The sequence below is a fragment of the Rhinichthys klamathensis genome, unplaced genomic scaffold (genome assembly GCF_029890125.1).
Source record: "Rhinichthys klamathensis goyatoka isolate OS25496 unplaced genomic scaffold, OSU_Roscu_1.1 h1tg000262l_1, whole genome shotgun sequence".
NCBI classification, from domain to species: domain Eukaryota; kingdom Metazoa; phylum Chordata; class Actinopteri; order Cypriniformes; family Leuciscidae; genus Rhinichthys; species Rhinichthys klamathensis.
Genome location: NW_026606783.1, coordinates 1,270,121 through 1,293,829, shown reverse-complemented (window position 1 = coordinate 1,293,829; position 23,709 = coordinate 1,270,121). Strand labels below are relative to the sequence as shown.

Sequence of the window (23,709 nt, the reverse complement as noted above, 5' to 3'; positions counted from 1 at the left end):
AATCACGAACTGGCTCTCGTGCAATCACAGACAACTTGAAGTCAGCCGTCGCCTTGGTTACCTTTGACGTCACATGGCCCAGCCTTGTCTCGGCTCCTGGGGCTGGTCTGATTGGAGGGAAACCCCGTGGATTAGCCCGAGCGCCCGTGAGAATCAGCTGTGAGCCGCGGTTAGCTTAGCTCCGACAGGACCATCGTTATACCCCGACACTCAGGTAAGAGAATATGCTAGATCGGCATAAATGCCAGGCATGTTGGTCCTGTTTTTATTATTGTATTATTTGCGATGAGAAATTACATTTAAATGGCGATGGACGATGCAATGCACAGGACTGAGTAGCTGAGGATGCTAACGTGCTGAAAATGAACAATAAGCCTTTGCTTGGCAGATCTAGGCCGCCCCTTTTTGTTTCTTCCTCTTGGTGTGGTCGAGCTTACAGTTACGATTCATCGCTAAAATTACACGTTTTATGTTTTATATCCTAATGTAACAGTTTTCTTTGTGGGTCCTTGTGTAAAATACGTTACTGTTTCAGTGCATTTTTTGGTGCTGAAACAAGCCAAAGCCTTTCACGTGTCTGAGATATCTATACTGACACTATTAATTCAGTCGACTGTACTTGGTCCTGTCATGTTAACACATTTAATGGTACTCAAAAAGTATACTGATTTATTATCTTCGACTATTTCGGGTAATTTGGTTGATAATATCAGGCGAGCTATTAACATGCATTGGTAATCGAGAGACCCGCCTGACAAACAGTGCCGTCCATTTGCTTTATCAGTCTTACTTGCATATAGAGATTGTTTAAATCATTAAAACACATTGGCTGTTTCTTGACATTAGAAATAGTAGTGCTAGCGGGTTTCTTTGCTGTGAGTTCAGTCGGCCATGGAGATGGGCAGGGCAGATCAGACTTGCCTTCATCATATGGCTTAGCCAACAAGCTAGCTTGGTTTTATCATGAAGGCAGCGATACATGATGTTACTATGACATATTAGCTTGATACATTTGCCATACTGTGCACTTGAAGGGGAATTGCTGTTGCTTGTGTGCATTTCACAATGATATAGACGTAATAATGTCGCGAACCTCTAGTATGGTGTTGCTGGTGAAGCTTTGTGTAGTCAGCAAGTCGCCGACAGCGACGTGTTATATTTCGGTCCTTAGCAACTTCGAAAGGGATAGTTAACCCAAAATTGTAATCATACATTTAACTTTGTTTCAAAACTGTTTCGTTTTTTTTTTTTTCGTGGAACATTAGTCAGAATGTGACGGAATGACAGCTTCAGTCGCCATTGACGAACATCGCATGTTTCTTCTTTTTTTTTTTGAATTCTGACTTGTGCTGTCTTTCTGCCAAGCATATCTTTGTGTTTCAGGGAATAATGGAAGTCGTATGGGTTTGGCACGTTATGGGGTGTAGTAAATGATGACAGAATGTTCATGTTTTGGGGGTGATTTATCCCTTTAAGACACAATATGTAAAGCGCATGAATGGGCAACTATGGGAACTGGGCGTGGTTGTCGAGAACAGCACATCCGCATATTTCCTCGCACTGTAATGCGACCCTGGAGGGCAAATACTTATGGCCTAACTTTTTATTTTTTAAGCTGTGTACAAGAATGGCACCTATTTTTCTTTGGATGTTTGCAAAATTCTTTGTGGTTCAAGTCTAAAAGCTACAAATATATTGTAGATTTTACATGTTGTATAATGTATGAAACGTATTGTGTTATACAACATAAGCAATTGATTAAATATACCCACGCACAGTCAGTAGTAGCATCAGCAGCCTTTGGTTATCCTGTGTTGCCTGTGCCAAACTAATTGATTCACACTGCTGTTGAGTTTTTCAGAACTTCTGCAAGGGTGATACTAGTCCACTTGTCCAGTTTATTTAGTTTCTATTCTCAGTGGATTTAGCATCTAACCAATAATTCGTCAGAGGACACCACTTGAACATCCATAAGGCTAATCAAGCAAAGAGATGAAATATTACAGTGCATAGATTAATGTTCTTTTGGATTCTTATTCTTATTGATTATTATTAAAATGTTTAAGTTAATTTAGTACAGTAGAATTGATTTAGTTAAAAGCGACATTTAGTCACATGTCTCACTTGATTTTGTGTAACACTAAATCTTTGGTGTGGAGTTGTAATTAACCTAAAATAATTCAGATTGGGTGTCTGATTGAACTCTGTAACTATTTCTCTTCAGCACTGAGCAGCCATGGACAAGAGCGAGCTAGTGCAAAAAGCCAAGCTGGCCGAGCAGGCAGAGCGATATGATGACATGGCAGCCGCTATGAAGGCTGTCACTGAGGGTGACATTGAACTGTCCAACGAGGAACGCAACCTGCTCTCGGTGGCTTACAAGAATGTGGTGGGTGCCCGCCGTTCCTCCTGGAGAGTGGTCTCCAGCATCGAGCAGAAGACGGAGGGCAGCGATAAGAAGCAGCAAATGGTCAAGGAATATCGGGAAAAGATCGAGAAGGAGTTGAAGGAGATCTGCAATGACGTACTGGTAAGAATCTTACAACTGAGATAATCCCAATCTTTTGGATTGCATATCTTGCATTCTAACCCAGGGATACACACTATACACGCCTTTGCTCTTGTCCCCGTTTCTTTATTCCAAGTGTTGGTGGGTAACATAGGTTGATAATCCTGCTTGCGTTAATTACTCATCATGAGCAAGGCCCTATTTCAGCCAAGCCTATTAGTCCAGGCCTGATCTCATTTGTTCCAGTGCATTCACAGGTGTCCTTTCCCTGGGATAGTTATTGTAGCCCTCCTTGGATGATGACAGATTTAAGGGGTCAGAGTCTATTTAACCTCAGTTTCAGTCTTCAGCCTGTAGTTTAATATAGATTTGACTTTACAGAATTGCATGAGGTTCCTGTATCCTTGCCTTACATTGTGCAGAATGTCAGTTTTAGTTTTACTTAAAAACAACATGTTTTTATCCGAAATGTATCCTTGTGTCATTTTTAAAAACTTAGCGGTCAATAAAAGCTAGAGTGTTTTCCTTGATACAGACTCTGGCTGGTCCAATGCCTGTAAACCAGTATACTTTTAATTGGATGTCCTTCACAGATAGTGAGCTCACAAAAAAGCTGTAATATTTGAATTTAGGGTGAAATGTTTCTCTAAATTTTTTCATTGTAAATCCTAGTCCATTTACTGTAATGCAATGGATTTCAGAGTAAAACATTTATGTTCAATGTGAACAAAATCTGTATTAATAAATGGATTCTAAAAAGGTCTAATTTTCATCTCAAAATGGAGCCAGACTTGATGAATTGAGTGAAGTGGGCGGCTTAATATCTATTGGTCAGTGGGTTAACTTTAATAAATAGCCCACATATCCTAAGTGATGAAAGTGGTTTCGGAGGTATTAACTAGTTATTACTTTATTAAGATTTTTTTTTTAAGAATTTACATACGGATATGGTTCAATTCACCTCTAAAATAAAACTGTCAAAAACAGCTTAGTAAAACTAAAAGATGAATAATAAATAATACATTAAAATATAAATGCCAAAAAAGGTTAGTAAAACAATAGTAACTTATATATATATATATATATATATATATATTTATTTATTTATTTATTTATTTATAGCTCACCTGTTTTTTGGCAGTAGTACCAATTGAACCAGTGACAAAGCAGTGAGTTGTGAAAGAATTTGTTACTAGTACATTACAGAAGACATACTTTTAAAGTCCACTTCAGCTCAGTAAGCCATAAGACAAGTCCCCTGAGTGAAATACTAATTCTAAGGATTCGGCCAAAGTGAGAGAGGCAGCTAATTTACTTTTAGCAGCTGCTTGGGTGGGAAAGACGAGGCTATGTAATGAGATGTGGGAAGTGAAGAGGCCTCCAGAGAACATGAGGACGGCTGAACTCTGCAGTGTGGCTGTGGACCAAACATGGGCACAGTAGGATGCTTGACTACAGCTGCTTGTAGATTAATGGACTTTTCGTTTGGACAATATTTGTTTTCTTAATCTTTCTTCATCACCAGTTCTTGGTGAAGATGAGAGAAAATCAAAGGAGAATAAGGGTTTTGGCCAAGCTACCTGATGTGTTTGAGCTGAAGGGAGAGAATTAATTAACTTTGTGTGGACATAGCTTGAAAGTGGCTGAAGGCCACAGGGCTCTGTGTTACCATGCAGGTTGAGTCACCTCTAATCCCATAATGACAGCAGCTGAGCTCTTGTTTTTGGGCCACTGACCCGTAGCTCTCCACGTTACAGCCAAATGGACTTTTACCATCACTGTTTTTGCATTTAGGAGAATGAAACGAGACTATGATGACATGTGAATTCCTGCATATTATGTAACCTAATGTTGCATTTAGTTCTTTACACTAGTATGTCCTAACCAAGCATGATGGGACAAGATTTAAGTGCCAAATGTTTTTTTTTCCCACGCTAAAAGTATGCTGTACAATGCAAAAAATTCAAAGCCAATCAGAAAAGTACATGAACGTGTACCTCTGTTTCACACTTACGGTGCACAACACATGTCTTTTTACCTCCGCGAGTTTTCTCAAGATGACAATTATGTGGAATGAGGAATTTGTTATATAATGTTCAATGTTTCTGAATATACTTATTCAGTCCTTTGTTTCCATGTTTAAAGGGATACTCAACTTTTTTTGGAAATAGGCTCATTTTACAACTCCCCCAGAGTTAAACTGTTGAGTTTTACCGTTTTTGAATCCATTCAGCCGATCTCCGGTGAGCCTATTTCCAAAAAAAGTGGAGTATCCCTTTAATATAGGCTACTTTTTGATCCAATAGAAACGAAGTGACCGACAAAATGTAGTCTCTTTGTGTCGCACACAAATTCACGTAATTCAACGGAACTTGTGACCATAGTTGGCTAACGATGCTTTTCGGAAACGCACTCCTGATTCCTGAAACCATCTTGAGCATTTCAGAGAAGTTGCTATTGCATGTGCAGATGTAATGAGTAGAGGTTGACCGATTGATAGGTTTTGCCGATTATTTGGCACCGATAACCAATTGCTGGAACAATCAGTTATCGGCAGAAATCCATACCGATGGTTTCTGTTGGACTGGTCGAGAAGGGTCCGCTGTCATTATACAGTACGAGAGCCGTCTCTACAGGTGAAATCACTGACGCCTCGTGGAGTTTGTTTTGAAGATGGCCATCATTAAGCATGACTGTTAAGATTTGTATGAACTGGTAACACTTTACAATAAGAGTCCATTTAACATTAAAAGTGTTTTTGTTTGTAATAAAATTCAACACTATTTTATTTGGAATGTAATGTTTGTTTTCATTCAGTATCCATTTTAAAAACTCAGCCGATTATCGTTATCGGTAGGGATGCACTGTTTTTTTTAATTGCATAATAATATTTGACTTTTAATAATAATAATTTTTACTAATTACAATTTACCAGCATTGCCCAGCCTGGCTATACCACACCATGTTACTGTTCAGTAGGGCTATTGCAAACAGAAACAAATCTACTACATAGAAATTTCATGTGTTATTTGAGCACACTTTGCTTTTCCTATGAGCCTGAGCGGTACATGAGTGTAGCGTTCACATATGCCGTGAGCAACTGAGCGAGAAGCGCACATGCATAGAGCAGAATGTTGAGCGGAGCGTCACACCGCGCAGTGATAGCATCTAGTGATAGTGAAACCTGAGCTTTGAACACTGCGGTACGGGGCACAATTTATATTCGGCTCATAGTTTCGGCCATTTTCATGCAATTTTTGTCAGCCTTAATTTCAGTGCATTCCTAGTTATCTGTAAAATCCACTATCTGTTGACCTCTAGTTATGAGGGCTAAATTATTGCTCTTCAGCTAGAGAATACAATTAATCAAAATAAAACCCAAATCACAACATGGCTTAGTGTGATTACTAGGGCTGGGTAAAAAATATCGATTTCTCGATATTAATCGATTCTCATTTTTACGAACCGATATCGATTCTTAAATTAGTCATCCTGTTTTCATTTGATGAATGAATGGAACATTGTAGCGCGCATCCCATCCAATAAATCGGAATAATCTTTGTGCTTTGTTACTATTGATACTAAATATAGTCTCAAATTTCAAATTACGTCCATTTTCTTACGAAATTCAAAAACATAAATACCGTTTTGGCGCTGTGGCGTGAGATCGCTCTGGCTCAGCTCAGCTCAAGAGAAGCAGCAGTGCGGAGTGCACATGATCTCCTCTTCTGCCTTAATAATACCAGTTACAGCGCGAAATAAACATGAATGAACGTCTGAAAGTGTGTTAAAAGATAGAGTACAACTTATCGAAATCCGTATCATGTTACATGGAATCGCTCAATCAGTGTTTCAACCGTAGAAAGACGTCAGTAAAACAACTTGTAAACAATGTCATGCAACGTCACATTTACCTCAGAAAAAACATATGTGACCATAAACTCGTTAGTCGGCTAGAAATATTAACTCTAAAGAGGAGCATTTTGCTAAATATATGCACCATATTACATATTCATTATAATGTTTAATGTTCTTTGATATTTAATGCATGTTTGAATAAATCTGGCAAGTTTTTATGACAGCCACCATTTAAATGTTTATATTTCATATAACTTTATTATTATAAAAATAAATAAAAGTGTAATTTAAGTGTTTGTATAGCTACAAATCAGTTCATTTTTACCTTCAATATTATAGTAGGCTAATGAAGCCTAGTAGGCTACAACTGACTCCCATAGTTTACAGCATTAGTTAAGAGATTTGTTTTCCTTGAGAAAATTGTACCTTGTATTGTACCTGATATCCAAAATAATCAATATTGAATCGAATCGGAATCGAATCGAATTGCAAGCTTGTGAATCGAAATCGAATCGAATTGTGAAATTTGTGTCAATACCCAGCCCTAGTGATTACCAAGTCGCAAAGTCTTCTATCTAATTAAGTACATGCGCTGCATGTTTCAGAGTGAATCGCGGCACTGTGTTCTTACTTGTGAGCAGCTCATGATCTGCCAGTGTTTGCAGCATCTTAGAGTGGCTTGGTTCGCAGTAAATGCTGCTTCACACAAATTCCATCTTTGCATGAGTTTGGGTCACTATAGCATACATTTGAGAATGGAATGTGTGTCGACCACCCTTTTGTTTTCAGTCAAAATAAAAATTTGATAGTTTAACGTTTGCAAATAAAGAAATGAATACTTAGGCCGCTTGTCCACCAAAGTGTTTTTAGCCAGCTGAAAACGCTAGGCGCTTGAGACGTTGAGAGCGTTTTGGCAGCGCAATGCTTTTTTTTCCAGTTGAGACGCTTTGCATGCTATGATACGGAATATCCACGGAAGAGTTACTAGTATCTCATTTCACAGACAGTTTGTTTCTATATAAAAATGTTGAAAGAATGTAAAGTATTTGCTCTGGCTTTTGTTTTAAATTATTTAGTTCAGTTATTATCCTTGTTTTCATCTGTTGACGTTGTATAAGCAGAATGTGGCGGTTGGTCGATGTGGTATTTGTCCCGCCCCTCCTCCACTCTGATTGGACGGCTGGGTAAAAACTGACCTTGATGAGTGCTGAGTTTTACCAAATTAGTTGAACATTATTCAACTTTTGACGGTTAAAAAATGCTGAGCGCCTTGTTACTCTCCTGCCGTTTTAAAAAAACACGGCACTCCCATTGAATACAATTGGAAAGATACGCTAGCTGTGGGAAAAAAATGACACATGGCCTTAAAGGGTCATGAAAACCCCCTTTTTCAGCTAAAGTCTAGCTCAGTCTTTTTGAAAAATGCAACTTAAAGGGGCGTGGATGGCTGTGAGAAGAAGGGAGGGGAGTGGGTGTGGTATGGCACGGCAGGGGAGGGGAGGGGAGAGGAGAGGGGAGGAGAGGGGGGGATAACTATCATCGGCCAGCGGCCCATGCATTTCGACTGTCACTAAAAATCAGTGGTAAAACGTGAGGAAATGCTTAAATTTTTTGTTTTATAGCTGGCAAAGTTAGTCTAATGAAATATACAGACACCTTATTTTTGTCCTTTCAAAAGTAACTGAATGCTCTGCTACATAGGCCTATATTATCCTACAGTAGCCTAATCGTGATTCTATTTAAAACATATTAATGTACATGTATAATTATAATGTCATTATAAAATATATATTTTTTTATATACACTATAAATGTATATATTTTGAAAATAATTAATTTTAGATGAGATATTGCTCTTGCACTAGTATTCGAGTTTTTAATTTAGAGACGTGCTCCAGAAAAAAAGTTCAAGGAGACGGAGGCAGAAAGCACACCCTATTTATTTTCTTTATTTTACAAAAGCACAATGTTTTGTTTCGACTGTAAGTGGATACACAAAAATGTAGACATTTAACAGTTTATTTTTTCATATTTCTTAAGTCTGTATGACCATAAATGACTGAGTATTTTAAGTCTATTTTGCTGCTATGTGAAAAAAATCTAGCAAAATGCACTCGCGCATTTGTCGACCCCAGAGGGTTAACAAAAGGCAAGTAAAATGGTCAGGGTTACATTTTAGACACACTTGGTACTTGGTACCGCATCACTCGCAAGACGCAAGCTGAATTGGTGAACAAGGCCGTAGTCCACCATTCTTCAGTTCTCGAAGCTCTCTTGAGAAAAATGTTTGCTACACACAGTTTAGATGTGTCCGTGGTTGATGGCCAACCAACCGCCCACAGCTAGCCCTGGCAGCATTGCGGGGAAAGATATGCAATGCACTGGAACTTTTGCACCACGAAAACAAACACTTGCGTCCCATGATTGCCTCTCTCATCTACTACGCGATATCACAGTTTGACATGTCTGTCATTGGAAAGATCCACGTGGTGTCATGAATAATTAAGAGACAGTGTCTTCTCATAGGATAAGAAAAAAAAAAAAAAAAAAATGTTATGAGTAATTGAGACACCGATGAGTCATCAAAATACTACAGTGCTCTGCCAGCCTGTGACGTGGACACGATGAAGATTTTAAACCAGGAAGACGAAAATAGCGGGGGAAAAAACAATTTTTTATCATTTTTCCCCTACTATTAAATCTAACAGATGCTAACATTGTCTTCAATGGTGTTCAACACACATACCTCTGTTAAAATCTCAGAAAATTTGGTTTAGGGTTTCATGACCCTTTAATAAATATCAGTATAGTAATAGTAAAAACTAAATTGTTTTTATTAAAAAAATAAAAAATGTATATTATTATTATTATGATTTTTTGTGTGAAATTTTGTAAAAATGTTTATCAGAAATCGCAATTGGATTTTCCCCCCCGTCATAGCGTGCGGCCCTATCTTCAGCTCCTTTTTTATCTCCTTTCAGAAACTGTTGGTCTGTTCTTTTGCATTGTGTGTAGAACGTTAAGAAATTGTTTGCTCTTGTCTGACGTAGTTTAGGCGCAGTTACATTTACCATTGTGCGAATTTTAGTGGGCGAACTCCAGTCAGTTCAATAGGAATCCATGCAATTGGGAATTTCGACTGTGAAATATTTCCACCTGCAGATTTCTCAGCATGAGACACGGGACAACATGCGGATTCAGAAAGCTACTTGGTTAGGTGACTTCTGTGTGAGCTGTGCTTTATACATCAATACTCTATTGACAGTGGACCCTTTTGCCCCCAAAATATTGCTGAAATTACACCAATGTTGAGCACACCTTCAAAAGATTTACATTTAATATGGTGGAGGAAGTGAAGTGGCAGTTGGCAGACTAATCACTTTATCACTGTTTAGTGTCTCTACACATCAAATAAAAAAATGAAATCGCTCTCCTGACACAAGCCACTTTGTCTCGGCTTGAAAAAGATTATGGGTTAGTGGTTATTCAAACCCTCAACTGGGTATGTGTCAGGATAAAGAGCTACATAATACAACGATGCTCTGATGCTATGCATTGCTCCCCACCATTGAAAGCACAAGTCAAGTCAAGTCATCTTCATTTATATAGCGCTTTTAACAATGAATTGTTTCAAAGCAGCTTTACAGAGATAAACATATAATTTAAGGTAACAGATTGTTTTGGCGTAGGTCAAGTAGGTCATTGGTTCATCAGTGACATGTGACTTAACAAGGTTAAATGATTCATTTGAGTTGGAATGTCTAAACGGATCTTTTGGTTCTTTTGCACCTAAAAAGTCCTGTCGTTTTGACATTTGATGCAAACAAGGTCACAGAACACTGAGATCCTTAACCATAGGCCTCTCTGAACACTATTTATAAGAATGACCTTGACAGAATCAATCGAATCCAAATAAGACTCCGTTCATCATTAAGGTGGTTTGTTAGGGCACCATTGGAGAGTTTATGAATACGTGTATTGCAGTGTTGACCCTGTGGTTCTGTTCAGGGTGGCAACAATCAGGCCAGTCGTGCTGCAAACAAGCCCAGCAAGCTCAATGACCTAGTTCCACAAGCACTAGCTCACATGGCGTAGTCAATTTTCCCGTTCTCCCCTTCCCCCCTCCCTGCAATAGAAAGTCTCAGAAGCATCTGTGAAACTGCAGTCCTGCCACAAGCCGTCAGGCGTCTGTCACTCCTGAAGTCAATCCAAGTTTGTTGTTTTAAAAGGCTTAGAATGCTGATTTTCTAGAAACCACATTGTTGGGACTACATGATAGTTCACTGAAAATGGCATCCCAGTACTAGACTTATTTTGCTACGAGAGGTATCACCTGGGCCACTTTTTGCAACAGCATGTCGTCAAACTAGTTTTGCAGAACTCTATCTTATCAGTTCATCTCTTTACTACTGTTGACTTTTGTTCTACTCAGGACAACTTCCCCCTTTCCTTCAAACTTTGCTGATAACAGGACGTGAAACCATTTGACAAACCGCTAATGTGGTTTTTCTCCTTGTGTCTGTGTCATAGGTTCTTCTGGACAAGTATCTCATCCCCAAGGCGACCCCAGCTGAAAGTAAAGTCTTCTATCTGAAAATGAAAGGCGATTACTTTCGCTACTTAGCGGAGGTGGCTCTGGGAGAGGAGAAAAACTGTAAGCCATTCTGTTAAGTCTGTCCTTAATTTTAGGATAGTTCACCAAAAATTCATTATTTGCTTACCTAGATTCCGTTTCAAATCTTAATGACTGACTTTTTTTCTGTGGGACACAAGAAGATATCTTGAGAGAGAATTTTGTTTTACTTTCCTCCATACAGTGAAAGTCAATGGCGTCCAGCTGAAGGCAAGTGGATGTGGACTTACCGTAAAACTTCAAATAATAGCCCGGGCTTTTATTTTCCCAAATCGTCGAACAGCACCGGCTTGTTTTTGAGACAGGCGTCTATATGAGACCGGCCTTTATAATTTAGTGTTGAGATGTTGTTCATTGAGTGTAAGCCTAGAGTCTCTAATCTCTAAAAATCTCCAAATGCTCCACGTGGAACTGCGGTCTTCTGACCTTTTACTATCGTGTCAATTGATTTTGATTAATATGCGCGAGGGAGAGAGAGCAAGACAGCGCTCGTGTTGTTTGAAGACGTGAGAGTGCGCGCGCGGCCGGGGCTCTCTCTCTCTCTCTGCTCGTAACGCGCCCTGTCAAGCGCAGCAGTCATTCTATTCTACATCACTCACCGATCAAAAAAGGCTTTGGCGGGACACAAATTTGCTTTTTCGGCCGCCAAAAAGCGGACGATCTGACGGGTTTTAGAAGGTTAAATACAACCCGAAACTAAAAAACAGACCCGGTCTCTATTTGACCGGCCTTTATTTACCCAAACCTGCAGCCACACCAGGCGTGTAAAAGAGACAGGCGTCTATTTGGGACTCGGCTATTATTTTAAGTTTTACGGTAATTGACTTCCGTTGTATGGGCAAAAACAAATATATTATTATTCTGTGTCCTTAGATTGTCTTTCAAAATTTCAGTGCATTTGCAGTGAATTTAGTCTATTTAAATTTACTAGGTGGGAAAGCACCCCTTATATCTTTAAATCCTGTTAACAATGCAAGATTATGTTAGCTAGTTAGTCATGTAGGCATTTGAACAATATGCTGCATGGCTCTCAAAGCTGCGGTAGTGACTAGTCTCCACCACATGCTAGTGAACATACTAACTTCTGCTAAAAATGTAACGTTTCCGCAAACTGTTGACACGAAGCCAAGCTGGAGAGGAAGTAAGGGGGTGGAAATCTCTAAAGAGGATCTGTTTTGGGGGGCCATTCATAAACTTTGGCTCCCACAATGAATAATTCAGTAGTAAATGTAACAAATTTAGCCTCAAAATGAAAGTAAAGTGTTTTACTTTGTTACAAAAAAATAGTATTTTAATTCAATGCTGTTCTTTTGAAGTTTCTTATTATCCATGATTCCTGAAAAAAGTAATCCATTTTTCACAAAAATATTAAGCATCACATTTGTTTTCAACGTATTATTTTAAGATAATAATGTAAAAAAAAAAATCTTGAGCACCAAAAGAGCACATTAGATTTAATTCTGAAGGATCATGTGACTCTGAAGACAGGAGTAATGATGCTGAATGTTTTTAAATAATATATTAGTTATTTTAAATTGTATATATTTAACAATATTTCTGTTTTACTATATAAAATAATCAAATGATCAAAAAACATTTAGCTTTGGTGAGAAAGAGACAAAAAATGTATTTAAAAAAAATGTACTGACCTCAAACCTTTGAATGGTAGTGTAGGTAAATCTTACTGACCCCAATTTCTTTGTGATAGTAGTACAGTAATTACCAGACATAATGTTATCTTACTTTGTTCACAGGCTGGTTCTATTTAGAGGAGATTCTATATAAACCTTAAAATGGTTTGCTCTCCATTGTCTGTCTTGGTAGAGTCAGAAAGGAACAGGGCTGTAGTGTGCATAACAGGAAGACTCTTGCTGCTACCTTCCTGTGCCAGGAGGTTGACAAACTCTCAGAGAGTAGGATTCACTTATGGGAGAGAGAGAGAGAAAATAAAATTAAAGGAGGGTCTACGAGGGAAATGGTTAGCAGTCTGATTTCCTTCCTTCATTGGAACAGGTGCAGACATGTGAATCCACCCACCTTACTGAATGAATGCGAGCCCATGTGTGGGTGGGTGGAGCTCCAGCGCTGCTTCACAGCTTGTCACATTCCTGTTCCATTTTAAGACGGAAAGGGAATATAATTCCCTTTTTTGAATCGGTTGTTTGGAAGTCTCAGTGACACCATCTAATACAGATCCTTAGTACTCACCGTCGACTAAAAAATTAAAATTAAAAACACTAATTAAAAGTTTTGAGTGAGATGAACTGAAAGTTGGCAGATTGCTAAATTATTTCTGGGATGATTTAAATAAGGTTACAATTAAAAAATAATAAGCCCCCGGTTTAACAGACAAGGTTTAAGCTTAGTCCAGGACTAAAATGCTGTTTGAACTGAAAGCAACTTGCACTGACATATCTTAAAATATGTCAGTGGCAGTGCTATTGTTCTGTCTCAAAAGGCACGTTTTTTTCTAAGGTACGTTTATAAAAAAACTACTTAAATGTCCTAATTGATTTTAAGCCTAATCCTGGGTTAGTCTAAACCCTGTCTGTGAAACCATGCCTACTGTACTTTAATCATAATAACTTCAAAGTTTGGCTTGAATGCCCCCTAGTGGAAAATGTTAATGTAAAATGTCATTTCACTGGATTAGGGCAGAAAGTATTGTCAATGTCATCTGAAAACAGAGTCCTGCACAGGACAACTGCTAATATTTGATGTAACGGGTGGAATAATATTGACATGGTCATTTGCAGTGCGGGTCGGGAATCAATAGGCACGGTCAGACTGCGGGCCCAATAGCCAAGACTATTTCGACTCAATTCGGTACCCACTGATAGGCAGGTGCTTATTAGTGTTAATGCTCTGCAGTCTGAAGATCGTCAAAGGTTTCTAATTACAACTCGATTGGCAGTGATTGACATCTTCAGTCATAAAGGGAGCGCTTTTTGCTCTCTTACTGTAGGATATATAATCTATTCACAATTTGAATAAAACATTTAATTTTTTTGTGCTGCTAAGAGGACCAATGGCCACGTAGCCTGTACAGTGCAGAGTTTCAGGAGAGACAACCATATTTAAATGCAGTGAATCTGCTAAAATATCCCTTATATGACAGTAAAGGCTCATTTGGCTATATGTTCTTTTAATTTATAGAGACCTCTAAGCGTCTGTATAGCCTATTGTGTGATTTGTTCAAAAGTGCCAATATGGGCAGATTGTTCACATCATGTAGGCCTAGGCAAAAGTTTTGTATTGTTAAAGTGCTGCTGTCAGATAACGGGTCGGACGTTCTGTATTTGAATGGGGGGGCTGGTTTACCAAACAGGACTATGACCGAAAATACTCTTTTTCTCCTGTTGCAATATAAAATTACAATATAATTATATGTTGTTACATTTTTCATTTCTACTTTATTCTTTTGTCTATTAATTAAAAAATATTACAAAAATTGTCCAAAATCAAACATTTATTAAATCTGCATGATTGCAAATGAGATTAATTTTTTTTTTAATATATATATATATATATATTAACATTGCAGACACAATATTAAATAAGCTTAAACTAATTGTATTTTAATTATCAAATCCTGAATGCATGCAATTACATAAATATACTTTTCCTCTTTGTATCTCCAGCTATCATTGCCAATTCACAGGAGGCCTACAGGGATGCCTTTGAAATCAGCAAGGCAGAGATGCAGCCCACACACCCCATTCGTCTGGGCCTTGCGCTCAATTTCTCCGTATTTTACTACGAGATTCTCAACTCGCCCGAGCAGGCCTGTAAGCTTGCCAAAACGGTACGGTTAACACCCACACGCACACAGGCGAATGAGACAAATATTAGTGTTACCCACAATTATATTATGAATACAGAATATACTCGTATGTATTACTCATCTTGTTTTTGGTTGATCTTTTTCTCCTAGGCTTTTGATGAGGCCATTGCAGAGCTCGATTCACTGAATGAAGAATCGTACAAAGACAGCACATTGATCATGCAGCTACTGCGGGACAACTTGACAGTGAGTTTTATCTTTAGTAGCAGGTTAAATAAAATAAATATTTCATGTTAATTGCGATTAATCGTGCAGCCCTAAAAAAAATAATAATAATAATAATAAAAAAAATATATATATATATATATATTTACAGAAGTAAAATGTGTATGTTTAAATATATCAGAGGTGCTATATATATATATATATATATATATATATATAAAACTTCTGATATATTTATACAGATGTTTCACTTCTCTATATATAATATATATTAGGGGTGCACAATTTTATGTGTGTGTGTGTTATATAAAGTACAATTAGCTGCCACAATAATGTAAATGTCTTTGAATTATGTTTATTAGTTTTTATTAAAAAAACAATTAAATCGCACCAATATTTGCTATTTAACTTTAAAGGGATAGTATAAAAACAAATTTAGCTTAAGACTTAAAATAAGACTAAAAAATGCGAGAACAAGTTTAGCTTAAGAGAATAAATACATTAAAAAAATAATAAATATAATAATTATAAATGACAAAGTACACATTTACTCATTTGTACGTGTTATACATGTTTGCACTTGATATGAATTTATTATTGTTAAAGGTAGCAAGTTGCTGTCAAATGTATATAATTTTTAATTGTATTTTATATAATTTTTATATCATTAATTTAATATTTTTTAATTGACAACCCAAAGTTTATATGAAAGTGTTTTGGCATTCAGCCTTTTTTTTTGGACATAACTCTCTTAATAGAAGCAGGTGTTTAGGTGTTCATGACTAACTAGTCTCCTCTTATTTTTCAGCTGTGGACTTCAGATAACCAGGGCGACGGCGAAGACACCGAGGAGGGCCGGGAAAACTGAGTCTCACTCTGTCCGTCCTTCCCCTGTTATTCACCTGCCATCGTTCCAGCTCACCATCAACACTGAGACCACCTCATTGTCGACTTCTGTCTCTTTTAGTTCTTTTACTCTCGCCGCCTTCCTTGCTTTCTTCCTTCCATGTCATTGTGGGGGTTTTTTCTAAGGATTTGTGTAATGGGAGGGGTTAAATGGGGGGCGGGCGGGCGTTGGGATGCGGTTGGGGCTGGGAGGGGGATGAGTTTTGTCTGCTGTTAACCTTGTTTTCTCCTTGGGGAGCTCTAGGTTTTCGCATTAGCGTGGAAGAATGTGGGTGAGGGCAAGTTCTCAGCTCATGCAAAGTTGCAAGTCAAACCCTTTTGTTATTTGTATACTGTATGTAAATCTCTGTCAAGGAGTGTGTATTTGTCATGGTCATTATGTACACCTGCAATTTAGCATCTGCATTATAAACAGCCCTCGTCTTCGAGTAGAGATGGGGATAGCAGTGCTAGTCTTTAGCTAGGAAAGTAGCAACGGCAGCGTCACACGTCAAATAGTGAGCTGCTCGCTCGCACGTCATGTAAAATGATGGGCAAAAAAAAGAGGTTACATTCCATTTATTGTCACTTTCAAGTTTCTTATTCCAGGCATTTGGTGCCCTGCAAATGGCATTTACTTATTATTCCCTGTTAATTACGAGGTATAGAGGACCCTAAGAACAAAGAGCACATAAGCTTGATACTGTTACCGTATTGACTGATCAAGCAGCGCTGTAGGAAATACAAGTGTGATTTCAATTTTCCAAAAATGGTTTATTTTGTTTTTCCTTTTTCCATTTATTTCTTTTGATACTTGCCTAATTTGCATGTGGCTATGAAGTAGTTAATGTGGGGAGGAAAGGGAGTACTGTTGGGCTGGCTAGCTTTGTGTCATGTCTCTGGAATTTTCATACAGAACACCCAAGCATAAATGTTATTTGGAGGGAAAATATGTAATTTCATGTAAGTGGATAAAAAAAATAATTTAACACAATGTTTTTACTCTGTGGTGGGTTTTTTTCTGGCCATATTAAGATTTGTAAAAATTCAGAGAAATGTATTTTTGGCATGCTAAAATCCAAATTTAACCTAAAAAGAATCATAAATATAGAATAAAAATGTTTTAAGAAATGCAGTTGCTTGCCATACTGCTGTTTAATAGTTTGGGGTCTGCAAGATTGTAATTTTAAGTAACATTTTGATTCGGCAAGGATGCATTAAATTGATCAAAAAATAGTCTTTTACTTAAATACTGGTGGGAAAAAATTATGGTTTCCTCAAAAATATAAAGGAGCACAATTATTTCCAACACTGATAATAAGAAATCAGCATATTAGAATAATTTCTGAAAGATCATGTGACTGAAGACTGGAGTAATGATGCTGAAAATTCATATGCTTTGCATCACATGAATATTACATTTTAAAATATATGAAATTAGAAAACTTATTTTAAATTATAATAATTAACAATATTACTGTATTTTTTTTATCAAATAAATGTGGCTTTGAAAATCGTCTCACCCATCCCCAAGGTTTTGAAAGGTATCTGTGTGCAAATATAATAAAGTCGGCAAAAGCACCAAAAAAAAGGTGAAACAAGATGCTTTGAGATTATCAGATTTCATTTCCTTTGTCCAAGACAATTCAGAGACCCAAGGCATAAAAGATTTGTGTAACAATGTATTAGTATATTGAAACTGGATTCCATTTAGAAAATCTACACCCTCTTAAAAGGAAAATATCAGCAAACAAGTAGGCTACTCTGTTACACACCAGTTTCTGAAGAACAGGTTCTAACCAAAGCTGTGTTAATTATACATGTAAAAAAGTTACTGGCCATTGTTTGCAGATTTCTTACAGCTTTTTTTGTGAATATTGCAAGAGGCAAAAATGTTTAAATGAAAATTTCAGTATATACAAAATACAACAGCATACTTGTATTAGCAATTGTAATTAATCAGTACAACCAACATATAAAAATGTTGGTTGGATTTTATTTATTTATTAGAATTGAAGCCTCAAAGAGCATCATGACAGAAGTGTGACATCTGTACGATGGCATACATCAGAAGCCCCAGCTGAAACCAGACGGTGACGGCTTGAGCGCTGTTACAGAGAGGTCCTTCACAGCAGGTCAGGTCTACTGATGATGTGCTGGTCTGGCCGATCTGGGTGGACAGGTCACCGCTACAGAAACTTCTGGTTGCACATCCTCTCATTATTATCTTCTGTCCATCAATATTGACTGTTGATAAAATTGTGGGATAAATTCAGGGCAATGAAGAGGATCACACAGTCATGCTATTTTAAGAAGAAAACAACAAGAAATGTGATCAAACAACTGATGATGACTGTTGTTGATGTTAACAATGTCACAGAAAATATGATTTGGGGCAGTGAGCCTTTGAAAAATAAAACCGTTCCATCGCCCAGAGCATTCTCCTATGACATGTTATGTCAGAAATTCCCTTAATCTCATATTATATCTCCTATATTTAACCAATCTAACCTCAGTTTTCTAATGTAATCTGATGTGCAATACCTTTCAAAATTTTGGGGTTTGTATATATTTTTTAAGAATTCTCAATTTATGTAATAAAAAATACGTATCACAATTTAAAATAACTGTTTTCGATTTTAGTATTTTAATTTAAAAAAAAAAATCAGGAGCTTTCAGTGTCACGTGATCATTCAGAAATCTTTGCTGATTTGGTGCTCAAGAAACATTTTTGAAAACAATTTGTGTGTGTGTGTGTGTGTGTGTGTGTGTGTGTATTTAAACATCACACACACACACACACACACACACACAATTAAATATAAATAATCTAATCTAATTAAGAATTTTAAAAAATCCCTTAAAACAGTGAAATGCGTTCAGTCCCTTTTCAGCACTTTAAGCGTGGTTTGGAAATAATTATATTGACAATTCAAATGAGCTTTGTTTACTCAGACTATGACCATTTTTATCTCACTATACTCTCTTTTATTGTGTTTTATCGTACCTGTTGCCTTGATACAATGATCTTCATCGTCAACACAAGGTAAAGGTGATGAGCAGTCTTCTCCATTGCAGGTGTAGCAATCTATTCCATTCGGGATCCTAGTGGGTGATTCTATGAAATATGCATAATTAAAGCAGCAACATATGCTGTGTAGCCTACTCTTAATTAAAGCAATAACATATGCTTGACTCTTATGTACATATTGTCTCTTGTGTTATACGTACCTGGTTCACTTTGGTTATTATTGCACAGATTAGTGCCGCAGCACTCATTGTTCATAACTATATTTGTAATTCCAAAGTTTACAGATGCAGTCACGCATTGTTGAGGTACGGAGCAGTTCTTCATAATCATGTCAGCCAATTTGTTGTTTCCTACAGTAGAAATTTACATTGGACTCGTTTTAAAAACATAAGACACGGTGAATTTCAGTTTAAATATTGAGTCTGCCACAAAACTTGCCTGTATAAGATGTGGTTTTCATGGTCCCACACTGACCGACAGGACACTCTACTTTAGTTTCAACGCATTTAGTTGACGTCTCAGGAATGCACTGATAGCAGGTTAGGCAATTTACTGAAATGGAACAAGTCTAAATAAATCTTTAAGCACTGCAATTTTAAACAAACAAAACATTTAAAAATAAATCGCTCTTTTAGAAAACTATGGTCAAAGCATATAATTTCAGAAAATATGGCATAATGCAAAGTATCTTAAGGAAATACATTATTGATGTTAATTTCTAGGCCTACATTGATACAGCAAAGCCTACGAAATAATTTACACTTAGTACTAAATACTAAAGTGTGTGTAAAAAAGAAAAAAAAATTCCAACAATTACCTTTGTAGAAAAGTGTACTCATAAGAATAAAGAGGGTAAACTGTGCCATTTTGATTTGAGCTCAGACAGACTGACATGAGAAGGGAGGGACAGGAGACTACATCCCTCAGAAATATGAAACATGCTGAAACTGATACTCTGATGTTCTCTCAACAACAACAAAAAAGTTGCCAACGTGTCACAACTATAATTTTCTAGTTTTTACAATGAATCTGAAGAATTGAAAATTGTTGGGTTATTGATTGATACCATGGTATGAGAATGTATATGTGTGTGAGGGAGGGAGAGATGGAGAATTTATGTTATTTTACGTTTTTATTGTACAATACATGCACTACATGTGTTCGTTGTATGACTGTAGGTATTAACAGAAAATGACTGAATTACAAGGGGGGAAATGCTGGTATAGACAGTGTTGGTGTCGACAAAAAAGTAGATCATTGTTACATTTTTTGCTATAAAACCATAAAAGCAAAGTAATCATCACAAACACAATCTGTACATGATTGCTTTGTATTTAATATATATATATATATATATATATATATATATATATATATATATATATATACATATATATATATATATTAAAGCAGTGGTTCACAAACTTTTGTATTCCCTTTATCCAAAACAATTTTTATTATCTTTCTTTCTTTCTTTCTTTCTTTCTTTCTTTCTTTCTTTCTTTCTTTCTTTCTTTCTTTCTTTCTTTCTTTCTTTCTTTCTTTCTTTCTTTCTTTCTTTCTTTCTTTCTTTCTTTCTTTCTTTCTTTCTTTCTTTCTTTCTTTCTTTCTCTATATAATTAAGGCACTACACCATTAATCCTCATCATACTGTTTTTGAACCAAAACTATTAAAAATATGAAATATAATAAAATGAAATTTAATAATTTTTACAATCATCTATTTTAGCCCCATACAGTTCCAGAATTTTTATGAAACTATAGGTTAGCTTTGTAGTTTCCCCTAATAACAATAAGCATTTTAGCTATATATTGCTAATGGTACGCTGTAAAAACGTTATGATCAATAAGCTATGACAACATATGATTTTACATCGCTTTAACTCATTAAAATAAGTTAAGCAATTTTCAACTTTTTTTAAGTTATACAAGATTCAACTCATTTAAGTCAGTTTAATGTAATTTAAGTTTAAATGACTTAAACATCCAAGTTGATTGTACTTAAAAATTTAAGGCAGCTGCAACTTTCTTTCTTTTTTACAGTGTAGAATGCTATGAAACTATTTACAAAAGTTATACATAAAGATGGTCACATGAAAAACAAGAACATTTTGAACAGTTTAAAAAGTAAATAAGTGTTTCTTATACAATTTCCTCCACCATCAGGTCTCCATCTCCTCCTGTTTATTGACAGATAAAAAAAAAAAAAACTTGTTGTGAATCACCGGAGGCTTATTCAGACAGCCAACTTCCAAAACACAAGAAACTGGTCCCAAAACCAAACCAAACATTAAAATGTATTGAAGTCATTGCATTAGATTACAAATGTTTTGCAAAGGAAATTGTTGGTTGTTGAAATCATGTATCAGAACACAAACAGAGAGAGAAGAGGTACCAGCATCACAAAATACACTCTCAAGCCACGAGCAGCGTTACACAGGTTTCCCTCACAGCATTTCATGTAAACGCCAAAGCCAAAGCCCTGAACGGGTAATCCCAGAGATTGTGTTGCGTTGAGCCCACAGAACATCTTGCTTGAACATCCTTTTGTGGTCTCCTTCTTGCCACTGATGTCAACTGAGAGAAAAGAAGAGCTGGTGTAAAGTTTAATGTCCTACATAAAAACTACCAATCATTTGCAGTGGTATTCTGTCTATGCATAGATTCATTGAAACATTTAATAAAAAAGCGCTTCACCTGTAGTAATAAAGCACTGAGTCTCATCACCCTCACAAGCCAACGGTTTTGAGCAGTCAGTGCCATTGCAGGTGAAACATTGCTTCCCGTTTAGAGACTGTTGTGGCAAGTCTGTACAGGTTACATAAATAAATGGTGATGAAATAAATCAAATTTACCTCAACCTCTTATAACATCTTGAGTATATATATGAATTATAAATAGTATAAATTAATATAAAAAAACTACTAATAATATAAAATAATGTCAAGAGAAAAAAAGACCTCATACTCACTAACCTGGTGCATTTTGAGAGTTGCATAACTCTGCATTACAGCATTGGGAGTTAAGGGTCACTTTGCTTTGTCCAGAACTCATGCTCCCATTAACACACACATCTCCGCAGGTCTTCGTGCTGCTACTGCCTATTTTTCTGCCATCTACAAAGACCAACATTAAAACCCCTTCAGTAAGAAAAACCCTAACTTACACATTTTTCAGAATCATGTTATTCTTACATGCGTATACGTTTGTGGTCTTGGAGCCACAACGAGATGGACAGGTTATTAAACTTTGTATGCATGTTCCTGGTAGGCCTGTCGGACATCCATTACACTGCAGTGTCAGTGCTGAAAAATTATATAAATAATACATTGAAATAATACAGTGTGAATTTGTTTACAAAAGGAAGCAGCAATCTTACACAGGAATGCCTATTTGTATCTTGTATATTATTTAAATAAACAAACATGCAGAGTAAGTTGAGCAGCTAGAAACAAATAGTACACATTTAAAATAGACTGTGCACACTTTACCTTTGGAGAAAAAGACACAGGTGAGAAGCAGAGCGATGTGCAGTGCCATAGTTGGACTGAGTGAAGGATGTCAGCTTGCCAGGATGAGTTCTTATGCATTTCCACAGGCTTGATTTGCATTGCAGCAAGGATCATTGCAAGCAAGCAAGCACTAAAACAATCTGCCTGATTTCATTCAGGAAGTACATTTGTTAAGCCGAATGCAAAGAAAATATCCTCTGTCAGAACTGGACCTCAAGGAGGAAAATAAGTAAAAATGTTGGAAAAGTAAAGTCCCGTCAGAATACAGATTGTTTCAAAGCAGCCATACAGGAAAAGTTGTAAGGTTCAGCTTGATAACATCAGTTATGGTGTCATGGACATTTTTTTTTTTACAGCATTTATTAATCTTGATAAATATAACTGAATAAATATAATATTGGTTGATGATAATGTATGTGTTTTAATACATTAACTTTTTCACTTGGAATGTTTTTGTTTTTAGTGAAAGATATTTTCACAAATTAATAAATGATCAATTTAAAAGTATTTTTCATTGTCATGAAACCTATGGATTACGTTAACAACTTGAACCTTGTTGTGAAGTATTTATACTGTATATTGTGAAAGGGATATAATGAAATGAAATGAAGGTCAGTGAGGTCCAGTGTTTGTTTGGGACTTTCACTATATGGACAAATCGCTGATACATACTTCAAAATATCTACTTTTTTGTTCCCCTGAAAAAAAGATTAATTACATATAAAGTCAATAACACATTCATCACCCTTTCCCTTTAAAACGTCACCTAGTGCACTGCATTTCATAACTTACAAATTAAAACTAAGTTTAAATAAGTCTAAAATTCAGGCTTGTAGAAAGTTTTTTTTGTTTGTTTTTTTACACTTTATAGAGGTATCTTTATGTGTTTACATATTTTTTTAGGTACAATGTACTTATTGTGTTCTTGTTTATATTGCAAAAATGTGTTGCTGCTGAGGTGCGATATGGGTAAGGTTAGGTTTGGTGTATGGTTAGGTTTAAGGGTGGGTTAAGGTGCAAGGGAAGGGTCAACAGAGTAATTATAGATGTAATTACAGAAATTAATTACAGCTGTAATTACATGCAGGTAGATTTTCAAATATGTGTACAGTGTAAAACACGTATGAAGGCCTACACAATAAGTGCATTGTATCAAATGATGAATTTAAATGCTAGTACATAGTCAAAGACACTTAATATGAAGTGAGACATTTTTTAGTTAATACATATTTATTTATACTTTTATACATACATGGAATGTGTCACACTCAT

At 36.4% G+C, this 23,709-nt stretch overlaps 3 protein-coding genes across 3 annotated transcripts; 1 reads left to right on the top strand and 2 right to left on the bottom strand.

Moving 5' to 3' along the window:
* Positions 1 to 53: 53 nt before the first annotated feature.
* ywhabl (tyrosine 3-monooxygenase/tryptophan 5-monooxygenase activation protein, beta polypeptide like) lies at positions 54 to 16,055 on the top strand. The gene is made up of 6 exons (XM_056267759.1): positions 54 to 214; positions 2,225 to 2,530; positions 10,898 to 11,021; positions 14,642 to 14,805; positions 14,935 to 15,030; positions 15,818 to 16,055. The coding sequence occupies exons 2-6, from the start codon at positions 2,237 to 2,239 to the stop codon at positions 15,875 to 15,877; spliced, it is 738 nt and encodes a 245-aa protein (XP_056123734.1). The 5' UTR covers positions 54 to 214; positions 2,225 to 2,236; the 3' UTR covers positions 15,878 to 16,055.
* A 1,859-nt stretch (positions 16,056 to 17,914) lies between these two features.
* negaly6 (neuromast-expressed gpi-anchored lymphocyte antigen 6) lies at positions 17,915 to 19,856 on the bottom strand. The gene is made up of 5 exons (XM_056267693.1): positions 19,743 to 19,856; positions 19,364 to 19,477; positions 19,126 to 19,275; positions 18,902 to 19,012; positions 17,915 to 18,141 (listed from the first exon to the last, which is right to left on the bottom strand). The coding sequence occupies exons 1-5, from the start codon at positions 19,789 to 19,791 to the stop codon at positions 17,915 to 17,917; spliced, it is 651 nt and encodes a 216-aa protein (XP_056123668.1). The 5' UTR covers positions 19,792 to 19,856.
* A 943-nt stretch (positions 19,857 to 20,799) lies between these two features.
* On the bottom strand, positions 20,800 to 22,183 carry LOC130101920 (urokinase plasminogen activator surface receptor). The gene is made up of 4 exons (XM_056267788.1): positions 22,120 to 22,183; positions 21,901 to 22,041; positions 21,623 to 21,733; positions 20,800 to 21,502 (listed from the first exon to the last, which is right to left on the bottom strand). The coding sequence occupies exons 2-4, from the start codon at positions 21,977 to 21,979 to the stop codon at positions 21,291 to 21,293; spliced, it is 402 nt and encodes a 133-aa protein (XP_056123763.1). The 5' UTR covers positions 21,980 to 22,041; positions 22,120 to 22,183; the 3' UTR covers positions 20,800 to 21,290.
* Positions 22,184 to 23,709: the final 1,526 nt, after the last annotated feature.

Bases quoted from the DNA above. Each gene is read 5' to 3' on its own strand.
- ywhabl (XM_056267759.1), top strand. From the start codon at position 2,237: ATGGACAAGAGCGAGCTAGTGCAAAAAGCCAAGCTGGCCGAGCAGGCA. The intron at 2,531-10,897 runs GTAAGAATCTTA...TCTGTGTCATAG, and splicing joins AGATCTGCAATGACGTACTG to GTTCTTCTGGACAAGTATCT. The intron at 14,806-14,934 runs GTACGGTTAACA...TTTTTCTCCTAG, and splicing joins CCTGTAAGCTTGCCAAAACG to GCTTTTGATGAGGCCATTGC.
- negaly6 (XM_056267693.1), bottom strand. From the start codon at position 19,791: ATGGCACAGTTTACCCTCTTTATTCTTATGAGTACACTTTTCTACAAA. The intron at 19,478-19,742 runs GTAATTGTTGGA...GTTCCATTTCAG, and splicing joins GAGTACACTTTTCTACAAAG to TAAATTGCCTAACCTGCTAT. The intron at 19,013-19,125 runs GTACGTATAACA...CATATTTCATAG, and splicing joins TAATAACCAAAGTGAACCAG to AATCACCCACTAGGATCCCG.
- LOC130101920 (XM_056267788.1), bottom strand. From the start codon at position 21,979: ATGAGTTCTGGACAAAGCAAAGTGACCCTTAACTCCCAATGCTGTAAT. The intron at 21,734-21,900 runs GTTAGTGAGTAT...TAACCTGTACAG, and splicing joins CAACTCTCAAAATGCACCAG to ACTTGCCACAACAGTCTCTA. The intron at 21,503-21,622 runs GTGAAGCGCTTT...CTTTTCTCTCAG, and splicing joins TCAGTGCTTTATTACTACAG to TTGACATCAGTGGCAAGAAG.